The sequence below is a fragment of the Hypanus sabinus genome, chromosome 9 (genome assembly GCF_030144855.1).
Source record: "Hypanus sabinus isolate sHypSab1 chromosome 9, sHypSab1.hap1, whole genome shotgun sequence".
NCBI lineage: Eukaryota > Metazoa > Chordata > Chondrichthyes > Myliobatiformes > Dasyatidae > Hypanus > Hypanus sabinus.
Window position 1 is genome coordinate 90,067,204 of NC_082714.1, and position 24,641 is coordinate 90,091,844.

The following is a 24,641-nucleotide window of genomic DNA, read 5'->3' on the forward strand; positions in this document are numbered from 1 at the left end:
GCAATTAGGTTACACATGCCCATTTGGCCAGAAGAGCCTGTTGCCCTACTGTATCTCTAATAAAAAATGCACAGAACCTAATGAATGGAAAAGGTGACAAGAGGAAACTGAACCTTGAGGGAAAACTGCAAAGAAATCACTATTTTCCTTTAAAAGTAGACAAAATACTAAAAATTTAAATCCAGAATTTAATGCTTTGATTCATTAAGTGCAAAAGCTCAGATACAGGAAGCAATTTCGAACATAAATAACATCAGATTTTTTAATGCAAAGTCTTTGGTGTATAAATTTGCAATTATACAGGTCTTTGAGAACACATTTGGCACATTAGTTATTTCTAGAGATGCAGGTGCAGTTCGACAAGGAGAGAACTCAATTAGAGGCAAACTCAATTGAAACCTGACAGATGCTGAGGGGAATTATTAGGATAACTGCAAAAAGTCCATTTCCTTAGGCTAGACTAGAACTAGAGTTATCCTTTTAGAACAGGGAAAAAAATACAGAGAGCTGTGAATCGCTGTTAATTCTCTACCCATGTGGTCTTTTCTGTGTAAGATCAGGAAATGCAGCACTGAGGGAAGTGCTGGGGCAGATCAGCCATGACATTATTGGATAATACAGCAAGTCTGTGGATCAGGTGGACCAAAACTGAGACTCTTCAGTATCAAAAGAATCAAGGCAGGGAAGTAAAACAAAAAAAAGGCAGCTGAATGACACTGAACGCCAAAGCACTTTCAAAATTTTAACCATGCTTCAGAGCAGGGATGCTTTATAGTTGCTTTTTTCCCTATTGCCTCCAATCCCAGATTTCAACTTCAGTGTATGTATTACCATTCATTCATCCATCCATCCATGTACATGCACACTGCCATACAAAACAAAGTTCTACTGGACCAAGATGTACAACAGTACATATAACTCACACAGAGAATATTAGCTCTGGTAAATTAACAAACAATAAGGTGCATTTACGGCACAAGCTCATAAGTACTGTGAATGGTATAATGCTCCTGGCACTTCAAACATGGTGGGGCCTGGGTGGTGACAGGGAGTTCATAGTCTTACATGAAGAAACTATTACCCAACAGGTCTCATCCTAATGCTACAGTAGAGTATCTCCTACCCGATGGTAGGGGTCAAAGACATTGTTGGACAGAATGATGCTAAGGGCTCTACATACACAGCGCTCTTGGTATGACACTGATGGGATTCCTCACAATCCTCTCTAGAATTGCCTTGCAATTCTGTACCAGACAGTAACACAGTTGGTCAGGACACATTGTTTCAGTAATAAGCAGAAACATACCACCAGGTCATTTTTAAACATTTATACAAAACAGATGAGAATTTTACAAGGATCCCATTTTTTACTGCAAGCTTTGACCTTTTTATCAAATTGTACATCAAATCCAAAGTTCGATAATCAAGGCTCATGAATACCAAGCTGTCTTTAGATAGTTCTAAGTTTACCCAGAGCACTGGTTTGTCAGCTATTTGTTCAAAATAAAGTCCCGCTCTAATCAGCAAAATTCTTACAATCCATCCAAGCTGATCAACCAAACCCAGAATGTGAAATCACCTGTACCTACAGAAACCCTCAATCATCAGGTAGCCCTAATCATCCACCTGTAACACACCTACAAACTCTGCACCTGCCCTTTCTACATCTAAGCAACAGAAAACCATATCCAAAAGGTACCCCATCATCAGCCAAAGATACCCAGCAACACACAAAATGCTAGATGAATCTATGGAGGGAAATAAACGGTTGACATTTCGGGCTGAGAGTCAGCAACCTGAAACATAGACTGCTTATCTGGGATCTCAAATGTTTGTGTATGGACTTCAACAGTTAGCAGCAACCTCCATGGCTGACCTTGACCAGGGGACCTCAAGTTAATGCTTGACCAGCTGAGTTTCTCCAGTTGTGTGCAATGTTCAAGATTTCTGGCATCTGCAGAACCTCTTGTTCCACTCATGTGCAACTAAAAGTCTTTAAACTCTTCTACCTGGCTCCAGCTGCCAGTCATCCTTTATCCCTCCTTAATGTACCCATCACCTGCCCTACCACACTGCCCCTCCTTTCCACTTCGTACTGGTACAAGCCAAAACTTTCAATTACTCTCCACAGCACGAATGGCCTAAACAAAGCATCTAACTAGTTAACACAAAGTAGTCTGCAGATGCTGTGGTCAAATCAACACGTACAAAAGCTGAATGAACTCAGCAGGTCAGGCAGTATCTGTTGACTGCTCATTTCAACGGATGCTGCCCGACCTGCTGAGTTCATCCAGCTTTTGTATGTGTTGATCTAATTAGTTGCTGTCTTCCATGGAGGGGAATAAAAAGTTGTCATTTCAGTCCTGGTAAATGGCAACTGTCTATCTCCCTCCATAGACATAGCCTCACTTGCTGAGCTGTCCCTGTGTTTCCTGTGAATTGTCCAAGATTTACAGCATGCAGAATCTCACCAGGAATAGTCCCAAGACTAGCTGGGAAAGACTGGGCATAGGGCTAGCAAACCCATTCTGTGGAAAGCCAGAGCCACAGAAATACCGACAAAAGCTCCAGGAAGAGCTTTCCTTCTCTTCCCTGGTAGAGAAGTGATCTTCAATGACATATAACTGGGGACAACTTGAAGGACTGAGGACTCTGACCAGCTGCGATCGATGGGCTATGCCCCAGTAAGATGATGGGCTTAAGATACCCTTATAGTTAGCTCTTTTATTCGCTGTTACCTCGACTCCTAGATCTCATATGGCTTTAGAATCGCTGACCTCCCCCACAGGTACTGTTCGATAATCCTTTGCCCCATTCATCCAGACCTTCATGTGACCCGCAAACCAACCCCGCCCCCTCAGCCTCTGACCTCTTCCCTTCGGTATCAACGCGGCGCCCAGCGCCGGGGTGGGGTTGACCTCTCCCCTAACCACTGTCCCCAATACAAAATGGCGGCGGGGACAAGATGGCGGCACCGAGCGGTGACGTCACCGACACGACCGTTCAACCGCCGCCGGCTGAGCGAGACGACAACTGACCGGCTACAGCACTCGAAGCAGGGCCGCCGTCGGTAACCAGCCTCGCTTCCCCACAAAACCGGTTCACCACCGAAAACGTGGACCTCCTGCGGCCCATTTACCCCTCACGTTGTCGCAGCCCTCCCACTTTGGTTTCATTCACACTGAGGACGAAAAAGATCGCACATACTTTCCCTCCCTCCTTTCGACACCGACACCGACCCCTCACCTGCCATGGGCAGAGCGGCACCATACTGCCTCTGCCGGAGTTGCACAGCAGAGTCCATTGGGCCGGGAGCAAAAGGCAAGCCGACACCACGGCGTCAACACCAGAGCAGCGGGGAGGACGCGGCTGGTCACGTGGCCTGGACCGAAAGCCAATCGGACCCCCTCCCCAACCACGTGACGCGGACCGCCGTCCATCAACGTTACCCGATTGGGCGGGCCCTGCCTGGCGACTAACGGCGGTCACGTGGTCTGCGAGTCGCTGCCGAAAACGGCCTTTCTTTTTCTCTCAGGTAATTTGCAAACAATTGCGTCTCGGACATACTCGGTTGAATTAATATCCCCGTTCAGAATGAATATGCATGATGCGGGCATTTGGAGGGACTGTACTTATTAAGAAACGTCGCAGCACCTATTGTTTAAATGAAGTTACTGTACAGTGAAACATCTAATTTTAGATTTTTGGGTCAGAAGCGGTTGAAAATGGAAAGTTGGTTAGGATATCACTCCCATGGTAATGTATATAAGTGCGTATAGTGATTTTCTGAAGAGCATGTTATTTTGGGCGGGGTATACTTTATGTTTCTTTGCTGCACACTTAGGTGCCATTAATGTACCTACCGCCATTAAACTTTACAAGAAGAACAAATAGAAAAAAATAGGATTATAGGAGCATTAATGAGTTCTTATGGAAGGCAATTGATCTGAAATATTATTATGTTGCTATCCCCGCAGCGACTGTCTGATCTGTTGGGTGTTTCTATTTTACTGTCTATCGCGACCTCGAGGGAGCGACACTTGCTCCAAGTGAGGTCCAGAGTATATGCGATGTCCGTAGTTCCCTCTGAGTCAGTGGACCGGACATCAAAACTGTAACATTGTCAGAGTCGAGTTTAGGGTCAGAATATCAGGTGCGGGGTAATGGGTGGAAACCTGGGCATGAGTTGTGTTCACTTTAAGAGGCTGGTCTGACGTGATGACGCAATGACGTGAAGTTTATACCGCGCTTTTTTGTTGTGTGTATGGTCAACAATAAATGAGATGTCTTCCCTTGAAATTAGAATGCCTCTGCTGTTTTATTTACAAAAACCTACACTGGTGACCCTATTGCTCGAGGACCACTCTAGAGTTATTGAACCTGTCGGCCAACGCAGTCGCTTTAAAACTGCTGGAGTTTTGGGAGCAAAATGCCTTCCCTTGGTTTGTACAAGCTGAGGCCCAATTCACCTGCTGTGGGAAATCTCCACTGATGACACCAGATATTACTACATGGTAGCGTCGCTCAGCAGTTCCACGGTTGTGAGAGGCGAGTTTGCTTGAACACCTGCCTGAACACGATGAATTCCAGTTGCTGAAAAGTCACCCTTTACAGTCTTTCGGACTATCGGAGTCTGAGTGCGCCAAACAGTTGCTCCCCTTGCCTGGCCTCAACAATTCTAAGCCTTCAAAGCTAATGGGCCAAATGCTGTCTCTCCTGGGAAATCACCATCCTTGTTTTATTTTTAAGAACTCTTCATGCACCAAATGCTTGATCCAGTTCACATCACCCTCACTAATGCTCCACTGATGGACTATAGGAAGCTTGCCAAAATAGCTGATAGTCTACACTCAGCCAGTCACTGGTGCATCACTCCTCCTCCTCTCTCTACCTCAATAAACTCGGTCAACAAGGCCCTCAACATTCGAGGGGTGATTGATGAGTTTGTGGCCTAAGGTAGAAGGAGATGAGTTATTAACTTAAAACTTTCTGCGTTATCACTCAAAGAATTGAACCGCACATGCATGTAACGAGAGCTGTGTAACTCATCTCCTTTCACCTTAGGCCACAAGCTTATCAATCACCCCTGCTGTGGCCCACTTCTACAAAGAAGGGATCAGTATGCTCCATGACCGCTGGACTAAGTGTGTATATGTAGGAGGGGACTGTGTTGAAAAATAAATGTGCTAGGTTTTCTAAAATTGACTACTTCTACCTTAGGCCATGAACTTACCAATCACCCCTTGTAAGGTTGCCCACGGCTGTGAAAAAGACTATGCCGGGTCTGTGTTTTTACCACGCTCGCCTTGGTAGGAACACTAGGAAGTGCTGACCGCCTTGCAGCTTCGACATTGGGTCTGAGGTCTGTGAACACAATGGATTCCAGCTGCCAGGGACGTCTACTGTACATTACGGACACCCTTCCAGGGCGACATTTCCTGTGTGCCACGGGTGCTCAAGTGAGTGTGTTGCCAGCATCGCCTACTGATCAGGAGGCAAAGAGCAATAAAACCTCACTGAAGGCCACCAACAGCGGCAGTATCCAGACTCGACTTGGGACACGATAGGTGACGCTACACATGGGACTTCATCCTGGCTAAGTTGACTAGACCTCTGCTCAGTTCAGATTTCCTGTGTGCCCAAGGACTATTAGTTGATCTTAAGAACTGTCGGCTTGTGGACGTCAAGGACTTTGGGTCATTACCCTGCTCCCCCGATAAGCTCCCCACAGTGACTCTGTCAAGTGCATACACCACTGCAGGTGAGTTTACTCAACCGCTGGGTGGATTCCCAAACCTCACCAAGCCCACATTCTCCAGGACAGTCATGAAACATGGGCACGAGCACCACATTTCCATAGCTGGCCCACCGGTTCATGCCCGTGAGCGTAGACTGGACCCAGAAAATCTGGCAACTGCAAAGGCTGAGTTTGCCAAGATGGAAAGTCTTGGCATTGTATGCCGGTCGAATAGCTTCACCCCTCCATATGGTCCCTAAGTCTGATGACAGTTGTCACCTGTGCAGCAATGATTGAAGCCTTCGCTCAGTTACCAATCCCGATTATTACCCAGTCCCACATGTCTGAAACTTTCCAGCATATTTAGCCAGAAAGTTAATTCTTTCAAATGTTGACTTAGTTAGGGGCTACCATAGCACACAGAGCCTGTGTGCTCAGAGGACATTCCCAAAACAGCTGTGATGATCCCAATTGGCCTCCTTGAGCTTCTGTGCGTGCCGTTTGGGCTGAAGAATGCAGCACAGGCTTTCTGACGGCTGATGGGTATTAAAAGACTGACATTTTCTTTTTGTTTACCTGGATGACCTATTTGTCACTATCACACAGCATTTGTTGACTACAAACCCCTCGTGCATGCGATGGCCAAAATATCAGAACCTTGGTCCGCACGACATCAACGCCACCTCGCCTACATATCAGAGTTCACAACTGATATACAACATGTCAAGGGGAAAACAATGCCGTTTTCCTCTCATGCCCAGCCGTTGAGGCCGTACACATAGGGGTCGACTATGCTTATATGACAGCCGACCAAGATACTGACCCAGAGGTCCAGGCTTACTGAACAACAGTCACGGGCCTACGGTTGGCTGACCATGCGGGGAAGGTGGGGTTGCTCTCCTGTGAGATGTCTCAGCCAGTCATCATATAGTGCCTGCAAACTGGAAACAGGCCGTTTTTAGCTCCGTTCACAGCCTTTTGCATCGGGGCTGGAAGGCCTCACGGAAACTGGTTGAACTAAAGTTTGTGTGGCACGGCCTTAGAAAGGATTTGCCTGATTGGAGCGCAGCCTGTGTCAAGTGCTAGTGGGTGAAAATTAGCCGTGATGTTTGGGCACCGTTGCCATCCTGTGAGGTCCCTGAGTGACGGTTTGACCGCATCAATGTGGACCTTGTTAGTCCTCTCTAACCCCACCCCCTGCTCCCACCCCAGCAGACTCATGCACCTCTTTACCATGGTGGACCATTCCACCAGGTGGCCAGAGGTCACCCCTGGCATTGACAACAGCGGCAGACGTGGCTCGGGCGTTCATCAGCACCTGATTTGCTCGGTTTGATACCCCATCTAATATTTCCTCTGACCCTGGTCCCTAATTCATATCAGACCCCTGGGCTGCGATGGCCCAGAACAGGCTACATCACAGTCCAACGCAAGGAGTTTCACTGCTCAGGCTGCTCTGAGGGCTTCCCTAACAGATGAGTATTGGACTGATCGTGTCCTATGGGTCCTGTTGGGGGTCAAAATGCCTCCAAAAGAGGACCTGCAGTCATCCGCGGCTGAGTTGTACGTGGGCAACAGACATTCTTTATTGATCCCGAGGGAAACTGGGTTTCGTTACAGTTGCACCAACCAAGAATAGTGTAGAAATATAGCAATGTAAAACCACAAATAATTAAGTAATAATAGGTAAATTATGCCAAGTCCAGGACCAGCAGGGTGTCTGACACTCTGAGGGAGGAGTTGTAAAGTTTGATGGCCACAGGCAGGAATGACTTCCTATGACGCTCAGTGTTACATCTCGGTGGAATGAGTCTCTGGCTGAATGAACTCCTGTGTCTAACCAGTACATTATGGAGTGGATGGGAGACATTGTCCAAGATGGCATGCAACTTGGACAGCATCCTCTTTTCAGACACCACCGTCAGAGAGTCCAGTTCCATTATGAGTGCCAGGTGATTTCATTCCTGGAGCCACGACTGACTGGTCAGCCTCTAAACAGCATTCCACCCTCAGGAAATGCAATTCCTACCTCCCATCATGGCATATAGTTCTCAAGTTCCTGTTGGCCAACATTCTGCCTCGTTTCCTATTGTCCTCCATGATGCACACCAACATCCCTATAGTCTCATTTCACATTTTGGAATGGAGGGAAAGACTTTTATCATAGATAAGAGGGGTAAACCTGTATGTGTTTCGGTAGATCACCTTAAACTGGCCCATCAAAATGTGGAGGGTTCTGCCACCACTTTCCCACCATGTCAACACACCTTTGGATACACCAGAGGCATCTGCTGTTACTCCACCCCAGAAAATAGGACCCGAACCGGACAGCTTGTCTGAACTCCAGACAGACTCGGTGCCGGTTCTGGGGGTGGGTATAGAAATATCGGTGTAATTCACAGCCACCAACATTGAGCTGAGGATCACTTCAAGAGACTGGTCTGATGTGACGATGTAAAGTTTTTAACCGCACTTTATGTTGCAGTTTCCCTTAAACTTAAAACGCCTCTGCTGTTTTATTTATGACACGCTACACAGGACCCAATGCCACTGGTCCCTTGCCTCCAGCAGATAGCGTAGATGTTCTCATTGGGAGAAATAGCATATCAGAAAGCGAGGTGGTCATCAGCACCTCGGTGGGCACTCCCTGATGACTTTTTCTCTCTTATGGAGCAGCGTTCCCTCATTTTACCCTCTACCTACACAAACGTTCCGGAGCCTGCTGCACTGAAGCATCCCCACAGCACAAGGACATAAGACATAGGAGCAGAATTAGGCCATTCAGCCCATCGAGTCAGCTCCGCCATTCTGTCAGCTGATCCAGGATCCCACTTGACACAACACATCTGCTGACTCGTCATATCCTTTGATGCCCTGACCGATCAACTTCCACCTTAAACATACACACAGGCTTGGTCTCCGCCTCAGTCTGTGTCAGAGCATTCCACAGATTCACCACTCTCTGGCTAATAAAATGCCTCCTTACCTGTATTCTAAAGGGTTGCCCCTCAATTTTGAGGCTGTGCCCTCCAGTTTTGGATTCCCCCACCATAGGAGACATCCCCTCCAGATCCACTCTGTCTAGAGCTTTCAACATTCAGTAGGTTTCAATGAGATGGAGCCACCACCATGCTTCACGATAGGGATAGTGCATTTTTGATGTTGTGCGATGTTTGGCTGAATCCAAACGTATTGTTCAGTCTGATGGCCAGAAAGCTCAGTTTTGGTTTCATCAGACCCATAGAACCTTCTTCCAGCTGACTTCAGAGTCTCCCACATGCCTTCTGGTAAACTCGAGCCGAGATTTCATGTTTTCTTCCAACAGTGGCCATCTCTTTGCCTCTCCCCTTTAAAGTTGCGACTGGTGATACACCTGGGCAACAGTTGTTGTGTGCACAGTCTCTCCAATCTCAGCCACTGAAGCTTGTAACACCTCCAGAGTTGTCACAGGTCTCTCGGTGCCCCCCCCCCCCCCTCACTAGTCCCCTTCTTGCACAGTCACTCAGTATTTGAGGACGGCCTGCTCTGGGCAGATTTACAGCTGTGCCGTATTCTTTCCATTTCTTGATGATTGGCGTAACTGTACTCCAAGGGGTATTCAGTGACTTGGACTTCCGGATATGGGTGTATTTTTACGACAGTCAATTGAAACACCTTGACTAAACACAGTGATCTGCATTTAACTAATTATGCATCAGTGATGATTTGGTTTGTCATATTAAAGGGGGGGGGGTTATGATGCTTGTGCAATCAATTTTGTGTTGTATATTTGTAATTAATTTTTGATTATTTTGTAGAGATGTTTTCATTTTGACATGAAAGAGTCTTTTTCTGTGGATCAGTGTCAAAAAAGCCAGATTAAATCCACTGTGATTCAATGTTGTTAATAAAACATGAAAACTTCCGGGGGGGGGGGGGAATACATTTTATAGGCACTGTAACTGTATCCAACTTATCAACACTATAAAAATTGTATTCCTCTGTTCCTCTGTTCAGATTTCAGAACAGTGTGGTGACAGGGGCCAAGCCTCTTGTTACTGGCACTATATAATAAAACAAACCGTCATTTTCTCTTCTTTAATTAAGGACCAAGTGTGATGCTGGAACAGCCATAGTAGTTTCCTTCTCCAAGATGTCAGCTTTCTGGTTGTCCATTTGTCTTCTTCCTCTCTGGACCGTCCTCCCTGTCACAGGTAAAGGAACACAGTGACAAGGCCACCTAGAGAGAGAGAGAGAGCAGAGGAGAACTGTGCCTGAGTTGGAGAAATATAATCAGAGTTATTTTTATTGGAACTGGGGAGAATTCTATCAAGAGCATCAGACTGTTTGCTGGACGGAGTCAGTGAGTCAGGCAGCATTGTGCTGGTGCGGGGGGAGAATTATCGACATTTCAGGTCGAAACCCTGCCTCGGGATCATTTAGACCCGGCATCCTAAGACCGTAAGGCAGAGTTAGACCATGTGCTCCATCACGTCCGATCCGCCATTGCATCATGACTGATTTATTGTCCTTTTCTACTCTATCCGCAACCTTTGATTAATCAAGAACCTTCGCTTTAAATATACCCGATGACTTGGGCCTCCATGGGCATCTGTGGCAATGAATTCCACAGATTCACCACTCTCTGGATAAAGAAATTCTGCCTCTTCTCTGTTGTCAAGGAATGTCCTTGTATCCAAAGAAGTCCTAGACTTGCCCACTATAGGACTCATTCTCCGCATGTCCATTCTATCCAGGCCTTTCAATATTCAGTAGGTTTCAATGAGATCCACCCCGTTCTTCTAACCTCAAGCTGGTACAAACCCAGAGCCATCAAGTGCTTTTCATGCTCATTGTAGTTTATATAATATTGTGAGCCAAAGAAAGGGCAGACAGCCAGAATCCTTCCCCAGGATAGAAAAGTCGAATACTATAAAGGTAAAGATTAGCTTTATTTGTCACGTGTACAGCGAAACGTACAGTCAGATGCATTATTTGTGACGACCGACACAGTCCAAGCATGCGCTGGGGGCAGCTTGCAAGTGTCGCCATGTTTCTGGCACCAACATAGTGTGCTTGCAACTTACTTACTCACGCTAACCCTTGTGTCTTTGGAATGTGAGAGGAAACCAGAGCAACTGGAGGAAACCTGTGTAGTTGTGGGGACAACATACAAACTCTTTACAGACAGCAACAGGAATATTTATTGAGGTACAGTGGAATAGGCCTTTTCTGCCCTCTGAGCCAAGCTATCCAGCAACCCCTGATCTAACCCGAGCCTAAACACAGGACAGCTTTTACAATTGTCATGTACCCCGTGACAGGTTAAAGAACCAGCAGAAATGGAAGAACACTTTGGAGTCTGGTATTGCTGTTAACTAATAGTGTTTATTAGTAACTACGCAGTACAGTGATATAAATGCAGATATATCAAACAGGTTAGCAACGACTATAGATATGTAGAAGTGTGGAAATAGAAAAACCAGGCTTTTTCAAACCTAGGGGTGAATGGGTACAGTCTTACGATGATGAAGAGAGTTCAGTTCAGTTTGTGGTGTTTAGTTGAGAGGGTTGGAAAACGAGAGAGGTGTGTAGGTCTTCAGGCGACCTGGTGCCTTCGATCTTCCCGTTGTCCTCCGAAATCATTTTAATGTGATTGTGACCGTAGCAAAGGCGACCGTTCTTCCATGGTGGAGTTATCAGCCCAGGCCAGGGTTGGACGCACAAATAACTCCCCACCGGTCACACCTTTTCTGCCCTGCGAGAGCCACTGATCGATTTCCCCGAATCGATCCTCCAAAGAACCCACCTTCCTGTGGGCACAACAAAGCTCGTCTAGTGTCCAAAACCGTGTGTGTCCGAGTCTAGCAGCTGACCTGGTATTTATCTCAGCATGCTGCACACCAGCTGTCCATCAAACTGCTCCACCCTTCTCTCTCCGTCAGAACTTACAACCAGGCAGCGTCCTTGTAGAAATGTAAACAAACTGACGAGAAACCATAACATCAATCCATTCTTCGCCCCTCTCTCTCTCTCTCTCCCTCTCCCTCTCCCTCTCCCTCTCCCTCTCCCTCTCCCTCTCCCTCTCCCTCTCCCTCTCCCTCTCCCTCTCCCTCTCCCTCTCCCTCTCCCTCTCCCTCTCCCTCTCCCTCTCCCTCTCCCTCTCCCTCTCCCTCTCCCTCTCCCTCTCCCTCTCCCTCTCCCTCCGTTGGACACCTCCCTCTCTCTCTTTCTTTTTAAGAGCACATTTCAAAGGGTCAATTCAAGACCCCATCACACAATTAGCAATTAACCTACCAACTGGTACATCTTTGGACTGTAGGAGGAAACCGGAGCACCAGGACGAAACCCACATATTCCACAGGGAAGACGTACAGGCTCCATACAGTGGACACTGGGACTGAACTCTAAACTCCGATGCCTGGAGCTGTTATAGCGGTGTGCTGACCACTATGTTACCATGATGCTCTGTTAAAGGGCATATTTAGGGTGCGGGATGAAGTTTGAAGTTTAAAGGCTTGGTTTGCACTGACAGGTGTGGTATTGGAAGCAGATTAGGATAGTGTGTTTTGGTAGGCAACACACAAAATATAAACACAAGATCCTGCAGATGCTGGAAATCCAGAGCAACATGCAGAAGATGCTGGAGGAACTCAGCAGGTCAGGCGGCACCTGTGGGAGTGAATCAGCATTGACTTTTCTGGCCGAAACCCTTCGTCAGGACTAGTAAGGAAGGGGGAACATGCTAGAATAACAAAGTTAGGGTGAGAGGAAGAAGTGCAAAACTAGAAGATGATGGGTTCAGCCAGGAGGGGAGATGATGTAGGAAGCTGGGAGGTGATAGGTGGTAAAGGCCTGAAGAAGGAGGAGTCTGATTGGAGAGGAGAGTGGGAAGGAGGGGCAGCAGGTGAGGAGAAGAGGTAAGAGGCCAGAGTGGGAGGAGAAATAACTAGAAATCAATGCTCCTGCCATCAGGTTGGAGGCTTCCTGGGTGGAATATGAGGTGTTGCTCCTCCAACCTGAGAGTGTCCTCATCTTGGCACACGCAAAATGCTGGAGGAACTCTGCAGGTCAGGGGAATGAGTCCTCATCGAGTTCCTCTGACGTTTTATATGTGTTGCTCAAGATTTCCAGCATCTGCAGAATCTCTTGTGTTTATAATTTGCTGTTCCACCTGAAATCTCTTTGAGGGATGGCTACCCTGAAGCCATCATGTTGGCATGTGGCCAAGTGGTTAAGGCGTTCGTCTAGTTATCTGAAGGTCGCTAGTTCGAGCCTTGGCTAAGGCTGTTTGTGTGTCCTTGAGCAAGGCACTTAACCACACATGGCTCTGCGGTACCAAGCTGCATGAGTCCTAATGCCCTTCCCCTGGACAACATTGGTGGCGTGGAGAGGGGAGACTTGCAGCTCGGGCAACTGCTGGTCTTCCATTAAAAAAAACCTTGCCCAGTCTTGCGGCCTGGAAACTCTCCAAGGTGTAAATCCATGGTGTGTCGAGACTAATGGAGGCCTACACACTCCACCCTGAAGAACTTTTAAATCCCCTCTTCAATGGGAGTTCAGTGAGACCCTGTCACTGCTCCGTCTCTATGATCTCTGCTGCCCCCCCCAACCCTTCGACCGTGTACTCACCCAGACTCACAACCAAAGCCCCGTGTCTTCTCCCCTTCCCTCTCCCCATCTTCTTATTCTGTCTTCTCCCTCTTTCCTTTCCAGTGCTGAAGAAGGGTCTCAGCTCGAATCGTTGACTCTCCATAACTACTGCCTGACCGGCCGAGTTCCTCCAGCATTTTGTGTCCGTTGCTGGAGTGATGTGGATCACGTGCAGGGAGAATCCTTTTCCTCAGGGCAGAAATGTCAAATACTAGAGGGCTTAGCTTTGAGGTAGCTCTCCAGGGCCAGGAGACTCTTCCTTGCATACAGAGAACAAACTTCTTCACAGTTTTCCAGATGAGGTCTGACAAGTCTCAGCTGGTCATCCTTTCTTTTATAGTCCAGTCCTACCTATCGAGTACAGGCCAGAACCAACGTTCTGTCTCCTTTCAGAACCTATGCTGCTGCTGCAAGCATGTATTGAGTACAGGAGTCGGAATGTTATGTGGAAGTTCAATAAGATGTTGGTGAGGCGGAATTCGGAGAATTATGTGCGGTTCTGGTCACCTACCTACAGAAAAGAACCAATAAGTGACACAAGCAGAACGTTGGAGGTCAGCAGGTCAAGTGGCATCTAGAAAATAGCTCAATAGTTCCATTTAGAACAAAGAAGATACAGCACAGTGCAGGCCTTTCGGCCCACAATGTTGTGCCGACCCTTGAACCCTGCCTCCCAAAGAACAATACAGCACAGTACAGGCCATTCTATTTAATATCAGAGAAAAGTATACAATATATACCCTGAAGCAATTTATCTTCACAAAGGTCCATGAAAACAGAAGAGTGCCCCAAAGAATGAGTGGCTGTTAGAACGTTAGAATCCCAAAGCCCACAAATAGTCGACATTCTGGGCTGAGACCCTTCTTCAGGAAGATTGAAAGATTGCAGAGAAAATTTACAAGGATGTTGCCAGAACTCGAGGACCTGAGTTATAGGGATAGGTTGTAGAGGTTAGATTCTCTTGATCAGGAGCTCCCAACTGTTAACGGTGGGGTCTGTGGACCCCAGGTTGGGAACTGCTGCTCTAGCAATTAGGAGAACGAGGGAAGATTCGACAGAGGTATACAGAAACTATGAGGGTTATAGGCAGGTTAAATGGAAGGAGACTTTTTCCGCTGAGATTGGGTGGGACTGGAAATACAGGTCGTAGGTTAGGGTAAAAAGGTGAAATATTTCAGGGAACATGAAGGGGAGTTTCTGTGGAACGAGCTGCCACTGGAAGTGGTAGGTGTGTGTGTTTTGTGAGTTTGATGTCAACATTTAAGTGAATTTTGGATAAATACGTGGATGGGAGGGGAATGGCGGGCTGTGGTGCAGTTCGATGGGACTAGGCAGGGTAACAATTCAGGGTGGATTAGATGGGACAACGTGCCTTTTCTGTGATATAGCACTCTGTGGCTAAGTTTTTATTGTTCCTTTACCTCAATAACTCAACTTGACTCAAGTTTATTTGAGGATGGAGGGGGCGGGTCAGAAGGCAGGACAAAAAGTCTGCTCTAACAGGTGTTGGTTTCTCTCGCCTTTCCAGCTGCTAAACCATGCAAGCCCATGAGTTTCGGTTTGAGCTCGGTAGTGTGCGTCTGCAGTGCAGCGTACTGCGACACCATGGACCCGGTGGTGGTACCCGGCAAAGGCAGATACCTTCTGTATGAAACCACCAGAGCGGGTAAACGGCTTGAGAGTGAGACGGGGGAGATGCTGCCCTCTGCCAAACACTCAGGTAAATCTTAAACTGGAGGTTCAAAAAATCAAAGTTAGGGTTACTGTCATACGCACAAGTCAAGTTTATTGCCATGTATACTGTCTCACGAGACAATGCTTCTTTGAACCAGGGTGTAAAGTGCGGTAGTCCACATAACACAATAACTTACGAAAGTAAGGGTGAAATCTACAGATGATTCACGCATAGATAAGCAAACCAAAGTGCATCAACGTAAGATAGAGAATGACACTTCGAATGCAGTGCAGCAGTAAGTTCAGAAGCCTAATGGTTTGAGGGAACAAACTGTTTCCCATCCTAAACACAAAAATACAACTGCAGATGCTGTGGATCAAAGAATACTTACACGACACTGGAAGAACTCAGCAGGTCAGGCAGCATCCGTGAGAAAAGAGTAGTCAACGTTTCGGGCCGAGACCCTTCATCAGGAATGGGGGGGGGGGAAGAGAGGACCGAAGCCCAGTAATAGAGATAGGGGAGGGGATAGGGCCTAGAGGCACCTGGTGGAGAACCAATCAGAGGAAGGATAAAGGGGGGAGGGGGAGGGGATTCTAAAGGAATTGGTCAGGCTAGATGCAGGAAGATTGTTTCCGATGTTGGGGAAGTCCAGAACGAGGGGTCACAGTTTAAGGATAAAGGGGAGGCCTTTTAGGACTAAGATGAGGAAAAACTTCTTCACACAGAGAGTGGTGAATCTGTGGAATTCTCTGCCACAGGAAACAGTTGAGGCCAGTTCATTGACTATATTTAAGAGGAAGTTAGATATGGCCCTTGTGGCTAAAGGGATCAGGGGGTATGGAGAGAAAGCAGGTACAGGATTCTGAGTTGGATGATCAGCCATGATCATACTGAATGGCGGTGCAGGCTCGAAGGGCCGAATGGCCTACACCTATTTTCTGTGTTTCTATGAAAGAACTGTAGAGATAAAGAAGCAGAAAGTTGAAAGGGGAGAGAGGCAGAGAGTGACCTGGGATAGGGGAAGGGGGAGGGAATTACTGGAAATTGGAGAATTCATACCACCAGGCTGGAGGCTACCCAGACGGTAGATGAGGTGTTGCTCCTCCAACCCCAGTTCCTCCGTCTCCGCCGCATCTGCTCCCAGGATGAGGCTTTCCGTTCCAGGATTTCTCAAAGGTCCTCTTTCTTTCAGGATCGTGCTTTCCCTTCTGGCATCATCAAAGATGCCCTCACCTGCATCTCCTCCACCTCCTGCACTTCAGCCCTTAACCCATCCTCCCGTCACCACAACAGGGACAGGGTTCCCCTTGTCCTCACCTACCACCCCACCAGCCTCCGGATCCAACATATCCTCCGTAACTTCCACCACCTTCAACAGGACCCCACCACCGAGCACATCTTTCCCTCCCTGCCTCTCTCAGCTTTACGCAGCAATCGTTCCCTCCGTGACTACCTGGTCCACGCGTCCCTCCCCACAGAACTCCCACCCGGCACTTATCCCTGCAAGCGCAAATGCTACACCTGTCCCCACACCTCCCCCCTTACCACCATTCCGGGCCCCAGACAGTCCTTCCAGATGAGGCAACACTTCACCTGCAAGTCTGCAGGAGTCGTCTATTGCATCCGGTGCTCACGGTGCGGCTTCCTCTACATCGGCGAGACACAACGCAGATTGGGGGACTGCTTTGTCGAGCACCTACGCTCCGTCCATCACAATAGACAGGATATCCCGGTTGCCACCCACTTCAACTCTGCCTCTCATTCCCATCTAGATATGTCCATACATGGCCTCCTCTTCTGCCATGATGAGGCCAAACTCAGGTTGGAGGAGCAACACCTCATTTACCATCTGGGTAGCCTCCAGCCTGGTGGTATGAACATCGAATTCTCCAATTTCCGATAATTCCCTCCCCCTTCCCCTTCCCTATCCCAGGTCCCTCTCTGCCTCTCTCCCCTTTCAACTTTCTGCTTCTTTATCTCTACAGTTCTTTCATGCTTATCCCCTCCCCTCCCCCCCTTTATCTTTTGTCTGATTGGTTTTCCACCTGGCGCCTCTAGGGTCTACCCCCTCCCCTATCTCTATTACTGGGCTTCGGCCCTCTCTTCCCCCCCATTCCTGATGAAGCGTCTCGGCCCAAAACGTTGGTTACTCTTTTCTCACGGATGCTGCCTGATCTGCTGAGTTCTTCCAGCGTTGTGTTCGTATTCTCTGTTTCCCATCCTGACTGTTCCTGTCTTTATGCATCGGATTCTCCTGCCTGATGGTAGAAAGTCAAAGAGGATGCTGGATGGATGGGTGGGATCGTTAATAATACTCATGGCCATGCATACAGGGTACTCCTGATAAATGTCCCCGATGGACAGCAGGGAGACCCCTATGATCCTCTCGGCCGTTCACACAGTCCTTTGAAGGGACTTCTGGTCCAATGCTCGGTTGCTCCCATACCAAATGGAGAGGCAGCTTGTCAGGATACTTTCAATGGTGCTCCTGTAAAAATGGGAGAGAGGAGGGAGTTTCACTTGCCTCAATCTCCTTAGGAAGTGGAGACATTGCATTGCATCATCCTAGAGCATAGAACAGTATGGCACTGGGCAGGCCGTTTTAGCCCACTTGTGCCAGGCTTAATTTGTATTAAATATCATCTATATCTCTCCATTCTGTGCATATTCATATCCGAAGTAACTTTATTACTTTATCTCAAATTATGAGATAAATTACAGTCAGCCCTCCTTATCCGTGCGTTCTGCATGTGCGGTTTCAACCAACCAAGTATCAGGAAAACCTGGAAGTTCTCTCTCTAGCACTCGTTGTTTGAGCATGTACAGACTTTTTTCTTGTAATTATTCCCTAAACAATACAGTATAACAACTATTTACATAGCATTTACATTGTATTAGGTATTATAAGGGATCTAGAGATGATTTAAAGTATATGGGAGGATGTGCATAGGTTACCACAGATCAGGAATTGGAAAAAAAACCGGAAGTTCTCTAAGTTGGAACAGGTACATCCAGTATTATTTAGCGTCAGTTATTCAAACATTTGTCTTAGTATTTACTTTAATTTGTACTTCAGGAAGCGTGAAACGCAGAAACAAATATCACTGTGGTGATTGTACGCTCTAGTATCAATTGTTCAGTGACAATAAAATAAAGAATTAGAGAGCATGTGTTATGAAGAAAAGTTGAGCAAGCTAGGGCTTTTCTCTTTGGAGTGAAGGAGGGTGAGAGGTGACTCGATAAGAGGGATGGACCAAGTGGATATGAAGCATATCTTTAATGTGTTTGGAGGAAGGTATAAGGGGGTTGTTTTTAACACAGAGAGGTGGGGTTGTGAAATGATACAGATATATAAGGGATATTTAAGAAATTCTTGTATACATGCCTGGATGATCGGAAAATGTAGGGTATGTGGGAGGAAAGGGTTAGATTGATCTTAGAGCAAGTTTAAAAAGTTCATGAGCCAAAGGGCCTTACTGTCTTTCCTATTAAAAGAATATTCGGCTGTTGGGCTCATCCCGACTCCCCCACCACCTTACCTTGGGTACCGTCTGACACATCTTGAACCCACTGCACCTGTTTTGCTGAGAAATAGAAGGACGAGGACTGGGGGGGGGGGGGGGGGGAAGAAGGGAAGGTAGAGGGGTGGGGTTGTGGAGGAGGAGAGGAGTGATGGCAGAAGGTACGAGGGAAGGAAGAGCAGTAGGATGAAAACAGAAGGTGAAGGTTGCGGGGAGAGGGGAGAAGTCTCGGTCTGGGTCACACACGGGGACTGCGAGTGACAGAGGGCGGGATGGCAAGGAATCACGCCGCCTGCTTCTTCCCCAAGGGCTCCAGCTCACCCTGGACGTGCGGAAGAAGTACCAGAAGATGAAAGGATTCGGAGGTGCCATGACAGATGCTGCCGCCATTAACATCCTCTCTCTCTCCCCCGGTTCGCAAAGAAACCTCCTGCGATCGTACTTCTCTGAGGAAGGTATGCAATACGACCACATGGTGCCATGGTTAAAAATGTGAGAACATCCACTGCTCGGGGTACTGCCTGTTTTCTAAACAGTTTCTCCACATCCTCCTCCTCCCCCCCTCCCTCCTCCTAATTCCCTCTCCCACAGCCCCCAGTAACCCTGTGATTGGTACGTTCTCTCTGTGACCACGTGCATTTTCTCCAGATGCTCCAGTTCCTTTCCACGGTCTAAAGGCGTACGAGTTACGGTTAGTCAGTTGTGTGAAAGTTCCAAGTAAATTTGTTATCACATTGTGCATATGTTACCATATTGTACCTTGCAGACGTTTACAGGAAAATGAAGAAATACAGTAGAATTTATGAAAAACTATACATAACAACCAATGTACAAAAGAAGACAAGCTGTGCAAATAATTCTTTTTAAAAGTAAATAAATAATTTTTTAAATGCGGGCAAGCTTTGTTGGCGCTGGAAGCAGGGTGACGCATGCAGGCTGCACCAGTGCTTGTTTGGACTGTCTTGATCATTGACACTGAACCATTGCACTTCACTAAACGTTTTGCTGTTTCAAACTACATGTGACAAATAACGCAAATCTTACGATTCAGTTAAATCTCCAAAACTCTGAGAAGTGGAATGCACTCAAAGCCAAGCTACACCACCCACATTCCTATTGCACCTACTGGCCAAGCTGTGGCTCAGTGGGCAGCACTCTCACTTTGGGGCCTGAAGGTTGTGGGTTCGAGTCCCGCTCTGGAGCATCGCTCCTGAAAATTCAGGCCAGTGCAGAACTGAGGGAGCTGCTGTAATGCCAGCAACAGTTCCACAGAAGGGGGAGGAAGGGGACATTGCTTCTTAAAAATATTCCTCTTATGTCAATTATTCCTCAATCAACGTAATTTTTTTTAAGTTTATTTGGATTCTTCCCACATTCTTGTCTTTGGGATCTTACTGACTGCTATAGACATGCTGGACTTCCACAAACTAGCATTCCAGCGATCATAAACACAAGAGATTCTGCGGATGCTGGAAGTCCAGAGCAACGCACACAAAATGCTGGAGGAACTCAGCAGGTCGGGCAGCATCTACGGAGGGGAATAAAGAATGGACTTTTGGGACTGAGAGCCCTGATGATGCTGCGTGATCTGCTGAGTTCCTCCAGTATTTTGCATATGTTAATCCAGTTACCTTCCTCGGACTGGTGGGGTAAGCAAATAGAAAAGGTGCAAGAGGAAGAAAATAAAGATTAAAAATTTGAGATTAGCTTTATTTGTCACATGAAACGTGGAAACAATGGTGAAATATGTCGCTTTGTGTCAATGACCAACGCAGTTCGAGGGTTGTGCTGGTGGTAGCCCACATGTGTCAGCGTGCTTCTGGCGCTGACGTACTAACGCTAACCCTTATGTCTTTAGAACGTGAGAGGGAAAACACACCAACTCCTTACAGACAGCGGCAGTAAAGCCAAGAATGGTCTCAATGGCCGTTTTTCCGTTGTGGGTTTTAACCTTTCTGCTTGTTCCCAAATGCAGGAATTGAGTACAATGTTATCCGAGTGCCGATGGCAAGCTGTGACTTCTCCACACACGTGTACACATATGATGATCATCCAGGAGACTTGGATCTGCACAACTTCAGTCTGACAAAGGAGGACACTGGCATGAAGGTGAAACATTCTCCCCTTCCCTAAACTGACTGATGAAATGCAAAGACATGGAGCTTGGGTTTGGACTGGTCACCCTTACTGGGGAGAGCTGGTCAAAATATTGGTATTGGTTTAATATTGTCATGTAGCGATGTGCTACACACAGCGCTGAAATAACGACACGCAGTCGGTAAGTCGTTTTGAGACTAGTTTATTCAAACTTCGCAGCACTGGCATTTAAACCCCTAGTGCCCGCCCTCTCCGGGCGGAAATGACATCAGAGGTGCATTACCAAAGTCTCCCCCCGCGTGCTGGCTATTTGTGAGCCGGTTCGCCTGCGCAGAAAGTGGGTCGCCACATAACCCCACCCCACCCCCAGAACCAGCGATACACCCCCCCCCCCCCCCCCCAATGTCCACAGGCTGGATCAGCCTCTGCGCCACGGTGCCTGAACCTCAACCGGTTGCGCCAAGTCCACATGGGCTGGTTTGAGTCGGTCCACTGTGAAACCCTCCTCTCTCCCCCCCAATGTCCAGAATGTACGTGGACCCTTGTTGTTGATCACCTTGAGTGGCCCCTCGTACGGCCACTGTAGCGGTGCCTGGTGTCCGCCCCTTCGTACAAACACAAACTTACAGTTCTGCAGGTCTTTGGGTACATGGGTCGGGGCCCGTCCATGCTGTGAAGTCGGTACAGGGGCCAGGTTGCCGAGCCTTTCGTGTAGCCTGTCCAGGACTGCTGCAGGTTCTTCCTTTTGCCCCCTTGGGGCTGGTATGATCTCTCCCAGGACGGCCAGGGGCGCGCCATACATCAGCTCGGCCGACGAGGCGTGCAGATCCTCTTTGGGCGCTGTACGAATTCCAAGCAGGACCCAGGGAAGCTCGTCCATCCAGTTAGGTCCTCTGTATAAATGTATAAATTAGATATAAATCCCTCCCTTTGCTTTCCAGCAAAGCTGATAATTTTTCCTGAAAAATCTCAACCATTGAAAATCTACTCTTCTCAGGAGGGATGGGTGTATGTTAAAAACTTTAAAGTTAAGCCTACTGAATAAAATATTAAAGTTACATCGATTATTCAGTAGCCAATTTTGAAGTATCTGCTGTATGAGTTGTTTATGGAGCTTTTAAGTACATGCTATACCTTTTTATTCTCTGGTATGGGACGTGGAGGATTTAATTTTTTTTACCTTATTAATAATTAATACATATATAACTGTTTTGTAGGGAACCTTTATAGTATTGTACTTTAGTGGTCCGTGTAGGACCTGTTGTGTATTAATCTTTTTATTTCTTTTATTTGTTTCAATACAGAGTTTTAGGTCTGTTATATAAATATATTCATTTATTTTTCTTTTTTGAGAGAAAGAATATTCTTTGTAACATTATTTGCTCGGATTTATTCTTTCTTTTGAATATGTGTTTGAGCTACTTTAGCTGATTCTAAGATGGCCGTTGTTGATTATGTTTTTATTAATGTTAGACACAACATTATAGTAGTTGAATTCTGTTTGTGCCTTTTATTATGGCTATTTTCCATGGGATTTTTGCTTTTTTTTTATATATATGGAGCTGCAAGTTGGAGAACAGGGTCAAGGTTATTAGTTAGCATGGGACCAGCCTATTGGTTCCTTCCTTTCTATCTATTGGGCGGGGGGAGGGGGGAAGGGTCTATTAGAGTAGGTTTTTTTCTTGATTGGGCAGTTCTTGTGATGGATTTCTCTTTCGTAAATGCATCACTCCTTCTGGTTGTACCCGCGCCTTTTGGTTTAATCTGTACTTGTGTAACATTTCTTTTATATAATATTAAACTCAATTTTAAACATGGATGTTAATAAAATTAATATAGTATCTTGGAATTGGAACGGTGTCAATCAACCCATTAAGCGTAAAAAGATTTTAAAGAAATTAAAAACACTTAATGCTGATATTATTTTTGCGCAAGAAAATCATATATGAAAACAGGATGGGGATAGATTTTTTCGCTTTTGGAAAGGGCCTCTTTTTCACTCACTGTCGGATAGTAAAACAAGAGGCGTTTCTATATTTCTTAGTCACAAAATCCCTTTTGTACACCTTAATATTACTACTGATTTGATTGGAAGATATTTAATTGTTACTGGTTTATTACGCACCATGGCTGTTTGGCACTGCGCGCACGTTCTGGCCCATTCACTGACCTGCTTGCGAAGTCCGTAACATGCGAACTTGCTGGAGACCAGCCAGACGGTTGTCCTGATAGATGGGTGTGCCAAACCATGTATGGAGTCGAAAACTCGCCACCTCCAGGCTGCCAGGACGGTGGGGCAAGGTTGGCCGGTAGCCACGTCGCACAGGAGGGTCCTCTCACCTGGGCCTACGAGAAAGTCCTGCAGCTGCAAACCAGATACTGTGGTCCTGTAGCTGGGCATCTCGTTGTCTGCCTGCTGCGCCTCTGCCAGTGCTGCATAGTCCACCCCCAGGGACAGGGCCTGGACAGCTGGTCTGGAGAGTGCATCTGCCACGATGTTGACCTTTCCCGAGACATGCTGGATGTCCGTCGTGTACTCAGAGATGTAGGACAGATGTCGCTGCTGGCGAGCCGACCACCTTTGTGAACGCGAAGGTCAACGGTTTGTGGTCCATGAACGCGGTGAACGGCCTGCCTTCTAAGAAGTACCTGAAATGCCAGATTGCCAGATACACTGCCAACAGCTCCCGGTCGAAAGCACTATACTTGAGTTCGGGTGGTTGTAAGTGCTTGCTGAAGAACGCCAGGGGTTGCCAGCGCCCCTCGATGAGCTGCTCCAGCACCCCACTGACTGCTGTGTCGGATGCGTCCACCGTGAGGGCAGTCGGAACGTCCGTTCTGGGGTGCACCAGCATCGCGGCATCTGCCAAGGCTTCCTTGGCTTTAATGAAAGCGGCCGCGGCCTCCTCGTCCCAAGTAATGTCCTTGCCTTTACCCAACATCAGGGTGTACAAAGGGCGCATGATACAGGCTGCTGAGGGGAGAAAACGATGGTAGAAGTTCACCATACCAACGAATTCCTGCAGACCTTTGACCGTGTTGGGCCGGGAAAGTGGCGGATCACGTCTACCTTGGCCGGCAGAAGTGTTGCCCTGTCTTTGGTAATCCTGTGGCCCAGGAAGTCGATGGTATCGAGACCGAACTGGCATTTGGCCGGGTTGATCGTGAGGCCGAAATCACTCAGGCGGGAGTAGAGCTGGCGGAGGTGGGACAGATGCTCCTGACGACAACTGCTGGCTATAAGGATGTCATCCAAATAGATGAACGCAAAGTCCAGGTTGCGTCCCACCGCATCCATTAGCCGCTGGAATGTCTGTGCGGCATTCTTCAGGCCGAACAGCATTTGGAGGAACTCAAACAGGCCGAATGGGGTGATAAGTGCTGTTCTGGGGATGTCTTCAGGGTGCACCGGGATTTGATGGTATCCCCGGACGAGGTCTACTTTGGAAAAGATTCTTGCCCCGTGCAGGTTTGCTGCAAAGTCCTGTATGTGGGGCACAGGGTAGCGGTCTGGAGTGGTAGCCTCATTCAGTCTGCAGAAGTCGCCTCATGGTCTCCAACCCCCGGCTGCTTTGGGCACCTTGTGCAGGGGGGAGGCCCATGGGCTGTCGGACCTCCGTACGATCCCCAATTCCTCCATCCTCTTGAACTCCTCCTTCGCTTTTCCGGGGGGAGCCTTCGTGCGTGGGCGTGGAGGGGTGGTCCCTGTGTCAGAATGTGGTGCTGTACCCCGTATCTGGGCATGGCTGCCGTGAACTGCGGTGCCAGAATCGGTGGAAAGTCCGCCAGGATTCTGGTGAATTTGTTGTCTGACAGCGTGATGGAGTCCAAGTGTGGGGCCGGCAACTTGGCTTCACCCAGGGGGAACATCTGGAAAGTTTCGGCATGTACCAGTCTTTTCCCTTGCAAGTCGACCAGCAGGCTGTGAGCTCACAAGAAGTCCGCCCCGTGTGAAGTCCCACGTGAACCGGCTGGC

General features: G+C 47.6%; 2 protein-coding genes across 6 annotated transcripts in view; one reads left to right on the forward strand and one right to left on the reverse strand.

Moving 5' to 3' along the window:
* The window catches only part of chtopa (chromatin target of PRMT1a), a 34,088-nt gene extending 30,684 nt beyond the window's left edge, over positions 1 to 3,404 (reverse strand). The window contains exon 1 of one of the 3 annotated variants that reach the window (XM_059980149.1): positions 3,247 to 3,404. In XM_059980149.1, coding sequence (XP_059836132.1) covers positions 3,247 to 3,304 — 58 coding nt within the window. In that variant the 5' untranslated portion in view covers positions 3,305 to 3,404. Of the gene's footprint in view, positions 1 to 3,207 lie in introns of all 3 variants that reach the window. The other 2 variants (XM_059980147.1, XM_059980146.1) reach the window with 2 other exon arrangements.
* Positions 3,402 to 24,641, forward strand: part of gba1 (glucosylceramidase beta 1) — a 65,946-nt gene continuing 44,706 nt past the window's right edge. The window contains exons 1-5 of one of the 3 annotated variants that reach the window (XM_059980138.1): positions 3,402 to 3,535; positions 9,824 to 9,930; positions 14,898 to 15,089; positions 18,877 to 19,023; positions 20,544 to 20,677. In XM_059980138.1, the coding sequence (XP_059836121.1) occupies positions 9,870 to 9,930; positions 14,898 to 15,089; positions 18,877 to 19,023; positions 20,544 to 20,677 (534 nt within the window). In that variant the 5' untranslated portion in view covers positions 3,402 to 3,535; positions 9,824 to 9,869. Of the gene's footprint in view, positions 3,536 to 5,220; positions 5,460 to 5,552; positions 5,762 to 9,823; positions 9,931 to 14,897; positions 15,090 to 18,876; positions 19,024 to 20,543; positions 20,678 to 24,641 lie in introns of those variants that run through there. The other 2 variants (XM_059980140.1, XM_059980139.1) reach the window with 2 other exon arrangements.